Genomic DNA, 6,108 nt, shown 5'->3' with positions numbered 1-6,108 from the left:
ACACAATCAGCTAGAGGCCCTGAGCTGAGCTTAAATGAACTCTGGAGGCCTTGGCAGAGAGAGGGTGTGGGGGAGGCCCAGCTGAGGCTGGTTGTGGCCTGTAAGGCCTATTAGAACCCTCAAGGCCCAGGAAAGCACAAAGAATAAAAGTAGCCTGTGTGTCAGGCATTGGGAAGGAGACGGATGGAAACAATTAGAGGCTGGGTTGAGAGTGAGAAAAGTGTGATCCAAAGAGTGTGTTGGCTCTGGCAGGGCACTGGCAACAGTCCTGGGAAAGGACTTTTTTTGGTTTCTGGATGTAGTTGAATGAGACTGGCATCTTGTTGGCATATCAAAGGTGCTATAAGAACTCTCCAAGATGGAAGTGGCCCCCACTGATAAATAATATTCTTTTAGCAATGCTGATAAGCCAGTTCTCTTAAATGTCTAAGTCATATTGACAAAATCACATGCTGGTGATGTCATCTTCATTATGATTTTTGCCAATATGGATACTTGGTTAAAAGTCTGAGATCTTGGTATTTCTAACTGGCATAGCTATACTTGTAAACTCTTGAGGTGTGGAGGTGTGAATTTCTCCATTAGGTGCCAACAAATACCTGTACATCTACAGATGTCACAGCTACAGCACTATGAAACCAATAAGAGATTAATGTTATATCTTATACACAGACCAAACAAATAAAGCTTATGCATACAAATAAAATTTTGGCATGTGTTTAGATTAATATTAAAAAGAATTTTCTGTTTCTATAATTAAAAAGTATTCTATAATGTACTTGTGAGCTTTACAAGTGCATGTCTCCAGAATAAAGGTACATGCCAGACTTTACACACACTTCTAGTAGAAAATACATCCTATAAATATGCATCTGCAGCCTGGAATGAAAGACCAAACTACTAGTTTTCTGACTGGCTCTTTAAAACGTAACACTCTCACAAAACAAGATTCAGGAATCCAGAACCCACTCATGTTTCTCAAATGAGAAAAAATAGCTGCTATGTAAAATAATATAGTTTTCCTGAGAGATGCAACATCCATTTTATTTTGGTGTCATTTACAAGCATAAAGCAGTCACCTGCAATTTATTATTTACATAGGGTGAGAATTCAGCCTGAGGTCAGAAATTCTGCTTTTATTGCTGTCTTTCAGGTTTACAACACTCTAGTTGGCTTTGCAGAATAACAATGGCAGAAGAAATTTACTTTTTTTTTTTTTTTTTTTTTTTTTTAAGGCAAAGATAGTATTAGAAGCTCCATCACTGAATTCCATGATTTGTCCACTTGGGAAAACATTTACTTGTAAAACACAGCAAGACCCAAGACTACAATAACCCATTAATTAAATGGAAAAATGACTCTATTGACCAAACATCAAAATAAAAAGGACATTTTAGGCTTCACAGGAGTTGACAACTCTTTATTACAAGAATGAAACATTGCAACAAGGTGTTGGATCAGTTATTGAAACTAATGTTTGGATAATGTTTCAGTGGTTTGGATTTGTATTCGTAACATTGGAGACTTAAAAGAAATAATGGAAAGCAGTATTTTTTTTTAAACTACATGCCTGTGTGGCAAGAATGACGGATGTTTGACAAGGATAGTACCATCTATATACATTTAGGAAAACATGCTTCCTGTGGGTGTACAAAAATAAAATTTATTTGTTAAATTACACATAAATATAAGGTACAAATGTATTTTTAAAATACAGATAAAGATAATCACACTTGCATTGTGTACATATGAAAATACAGTATTTTAATATTCAACATACACAGACACATTTATGATAAATGCAACTAATTGGCAATGCCAGTTCTCGTCAGTCTGGTTTTGTTCTTTTTTTTTTTTTCCTTTCAGTTTTCCATAAATATGGAAAAATAGGCTTTTGAAACACTTAGTTCTGCCGGACATCTTGCAGCAGTTTGTTAATTTCTGCCACCAGCTCGCTGGCATCCATGAGTTCGTGTTTGCCATCACTGAGGTGGTTGAGCACATTGTCAAAATCATCTTCTTCGTAATTCTCTGGGATTTCCTCCATGGCTGGCAGCCATTTAGAGGAAGGCTGCGCACTTGAGTGAGTCCCCAGAGTGGGCCCATTGTTGGCAGGATTTTGGAAATGTGTGCTGGCTGCCCAGGCAGCCACCCCCTGTGGATAATTTAGAGTTTTGGCTGGCAAATGTCCCTTCCTGCGCTCCAACGAATTCGAGCGATCCATCTCACTGCACTCTGTGTAGGCATCTAGTGAGGGAGGCAGCAGGCGCTGGAAGACACTACTCATTTCAGAGAGGAGAGAGGAGGTACAGGTGTCCCCCGATTCCTCCTCACCCTGACAGTCTTTGCCAAATGTTGAAAAGCTCTTCTTCTTTTCACTTGTGTCAGCAGGCTGTGGATCTTCCTCAAGGCCCTGATGCTGCTGCTGCAGTTGCTGCTGCGGTGACTGAAACTCCTCCCCAGGGATGAACATGTTACTTCTGTAATCAGTCGAAGGAGAGGGCAGTGGTGGCATCCAGCACTGGTCTGAGTGGCCCAGAACCCTGCATTCCTCTGTGCACAGTCGCATTGCTGTAAGAGATTAAAAATAAGAGTGAACATCCCACTTTGTTTGCAGGTATCACAATAACAGCATCTAACACCCAAGGCAGACGAGAGCTGAACTTCTCTAAAGATCAGAGGCATTCAAACCCGGTGTTTGGATTCATCTTCTGTATGCATGAAGGTAGTAAATGCAAATGTTCTGGATCCTAATGTACTTTTGTTTTTAAATAGTCTCAAAAAACGAGAAAGCAAAGTGCAGAACATGTAGGAAAGTGATGTCATACCTTAACCATGGAGAAAAGTAGCACTCATGACTTAAAGCCACTCAATCCCTTTCTGCAGTACTGTTTCATAAACAAATAAAATGAAGGTGTTTCTACCTTCCAGCTTACAATTGTTTTAGTGAAGTCTTCCACTGTTGTGTCTCAGGCTGAAGCCATACAATGAGGCCAGCAACTGGCCGGCCCACTGAGGGGCACTGCAATAGTAGCCGACAAATACCTCTCCCATTGCAGAGGTCTGGAAAAGACCCCTTGAAGCAGAGACAGGCAAAGACCTATTTGACAGATACACAAATCTGCAAAGAGGCATGTGCCAGGAGAGAGGCTAAATTTTCCTCTCCAATGGGAAGTGACTCTTAAGACATGAAGTCTTGAACATGAGGCTGGGCATTGTGTGGGTGCCTGGCAGACCTGCTGGAAAGGATTGAGGCATTGCAGGGACCACTAACTTGAATGTGAGCCACATACTTCCAAAGAAAGTTTGCAGCGATGCCAAGCTTTGTGTTATACATATTTTGACCATAGGAAATTTTTCCCCTAATCCCCATCAACTAATAGATCGATTATCCCATGCAAAACAGAAGTTCTTTTTCTTTCTCTGTTTATATATTAAATACCAAAGAAATATCACTTCTGAAACTAAATGTTTGCAGTCATGCCCTGTAGATTTTCCTCATTTTCTCATCACATTTCCCATCTGGCTCTGGATCCACTCAGTTTATCAAAAGTTTTTTTGCAATGGTGTAAGCAGAACTGAATAGTGTATTTCAGCTTCAAAGGTACCCATGATTGATAAAGTGCTACCCTAAAACTGTCAGTGTTATTTATCTCTATACTTTACACAGCCTATCATAGTGTTTGCTTTTCTAATGCCTTTTTCATTCTTCTGAGTATAAACTTACTCCGGTTCTTATACAAGTAGGAATTTCTTCAAGAACTAGTTCAGGCCGCAGACTGCACAAAGTGTTGCAAATGGCCTACTGATAAAAAAAAAAAAAAAAAAAAAAAACTTAGAAAATATCAGTGGCTGATACTTTGGTATGACTGACTGGAATGCCTTAGAGTGATTTATTCCCATGCCTGAAAAGCACACATGTGCTACTCTACAGGAAATGCCTAAGAGTTAGAAAGGAAAAAAGATATCTCAGTGATCCATTGTGCCTGGACCAGCTTTCAACTTATCCCAGAAGGTAAGGATTACTCTTCTAATTAAGAAGACTCGTGTAAATTAACAAGAGACTTTCAGTAGTCTAGCATTTCATTAGCAGTGATGATTGTCTCATTGTGAGCTTTGCTACTGATGTTATCAGGATTAGTTTAGGTATAAAATAATAAATACTGGCCTTCTTGAGCATGAGATCAAGAGATACTCTAAAGAAATTGAATGGTGTCACAGTCTGCCCTTGAATCGGCAATAAATTAAAAAAGAGAAATGCACAACTGTTTCCCCCAGAACTTAAATCTTATTGGTGAAAATTTTAAAAGTGAGAGAAAGAAACAAGTCTTTCATGGGCAGTTATCAAACTTTCTAATCATGCAATTTTTGAAAGTTTCAAAAACTTTATTCCTCTCCAGTTCCACCTTAAAGGGACAGATTGCAAGGGCTTTCTCACAGCATTTAGCCTGTGTCCAGACTAACAATGCAGAAACCTTTCAAAATGGAGAACAGGAAACCTCCAGGAAGATTTTTTTTTTTTTCTTTTGGATTGTACTGGGGATTTGGAACAGCTCATGTCTCATCTGAATGAGCTCAGCATACTTGTCTGATGGACTAATACCACACATTGTGGCAAATGGGCATCTGGGTGAGATTAAATGCACTTCTTTATAGCTAAACCGAGTTGCATCTGTACTCAGCAGGAGTTTTCCTTACTCTGAATTCAATTAGCATTAGGCGGAGGCCGGGCACTTTTGGAAACCCTACCCTTAGGCTTCCTGTTTAGAGAGCGAATTGCAAGAGCTGAAAATGAGTAACAGGCGTTTCAGCTAGCCCAGCGCGTAACCACTCCTGCCTGCTGGCAGCCTCCAGCCGCCCAGCGGGAAGGGGACAGCTATTCCTTGGCAGCAGCAAACGCCAGTGCAAACGCCATTGCACTTGAAGTTCCCCTGGCAACTGAGAGCTGCAGCAGATCCCTCCCTGCTTTGCTAACCACAGGAGAGAAAGAGGCATGCCTCATGCTAGATGGCAGGAGAATAAGCAATAGGAACTGGGGAAATGAGGATGAAAAAAAAAATGTATTAGGGCTCCAGATTTCAGTTAAAGATTCTGGAAAAAAAAAAAAAAAAGTAAATTTTCAAGGCTTCTAGTTTTGAAATATTGGATGCCGAAGACTAAGTTGAGGAGACAGCTGAACATCTGGATAGGTGACACAAGACCTGGTCTGGAGCACAACATGCAAAGAGATTTTTAGTGTCTAAATATTAAAATGCATAAGAACAAATTTCACCTTTATTTTTTTTGCTTCTACTGAGCACGTTTTGTAGTGTAAAATGTTCCAAGATGAGGTACAATTACCCTGCTGATGTCTAATGTGGCTGCAGAGGGAAGGAGCTACTAGTCTGCAGATCCTTTCCTCCAGCTCTGGGTGATGTGAAGGGGTCACTTTAGGAAGAAACGTGCTGCACCACCCTATAAAGCAGCATTCCCCTGTGTAGAGTTACTTTATTAATCAGTCTTGATGTAAACTTAAACCATACTGAAGTTATCTAGCCCCTGTTGGTTATACAGGGAGAAATAAATATTATCTGATATGGGTACAAGATCTAGGGTGCAACCAGTGGCTGTAGAATTATTAAAATCATTTTAAAGTTCTAATGTCTATATGCAGTGTGATTTCCCATATCCTCTTATATTCAACATATAACATTCAAAAATGATACTTCAAACACATGAATCTGTACAGGTGTGTGCTTATCTTACTTTCATTCAACCTCTTTACCTTTTCTCTGCTTTGCCCTCTACCCCTGAATTGTTTCTCTTAAGCTCCTTCTTGTAAAAATTAGGGTTGCAATATTTAAAATCTGGCACATATTTAGATTCTTCCCTTTCTGCTCAAATTAATTTTTAAGTGAGAAAAATACTTTTATTTCTTCAGCCATCCATATTTCTCAACCACCTTCACAATCCATTTCTGAACTCTGAAAGTTTATATCCTATGGATGAAACCCACTGTGGAAAATGCATATCCTAAATTATAGTTCAGTGTATTTTTAACAAAACACAACTGCCTGGCTTTAAAATAAAAAACATCCACCCAGTCATTAAAAATCTAAAGACACAGAG

The 6,108-nt window shown here is 39.5% G+C and overlaps 1 protein-coding gene across 2 annotated transcripts in view; it reads right to left on the bottom strand.

Annotated features, from left to right (window-relative positions):
- Nucleotides 1-1,391: 1,391 nt before the first annotated feature.
- Nucleotides 1,392-6,108, bottom strand: part of PCDH18 (protocadherin 18) — a 10,153-nt gene continuing 5,436 nt past the window's right edge. For both annotated transcript variants that reach the window (XM_035325258.1, XM_035325259.1), the window contains exon 4: nt 1,392-2,571. In XM_035325258.1, the coding sequence (XP_035181149.1) occupies nt 1,904-2,571 (668 nt within the window). In that variant the 3' untranslated portion in view covers nt 1,392-1,903. The remainder of the gene's footprint in view (nt 2,572-6,108) is intronic.

Source organism: Oxyura jamaicensis, chromosome 4, assembly GCF_011077185.1.
Source record: "Oxyura jamaicensis isolate SHBP4307 breed ruddy duck chromosome 4, BPBGC_Ojam_1.0, whole genome shotgun sequence".
Classification (NCBI taxonomy): Eukaryota; Metazoa; Chordata; class Aves; order Anseriformes; family Anatidae; genus Oxyura; species Oxyura jamaicensis.
The sequence above is the reverse complement of the archived record's forward strand: the minus strand, read 5'-3'. Positions and strand labels throughout refer to the sequence as shown.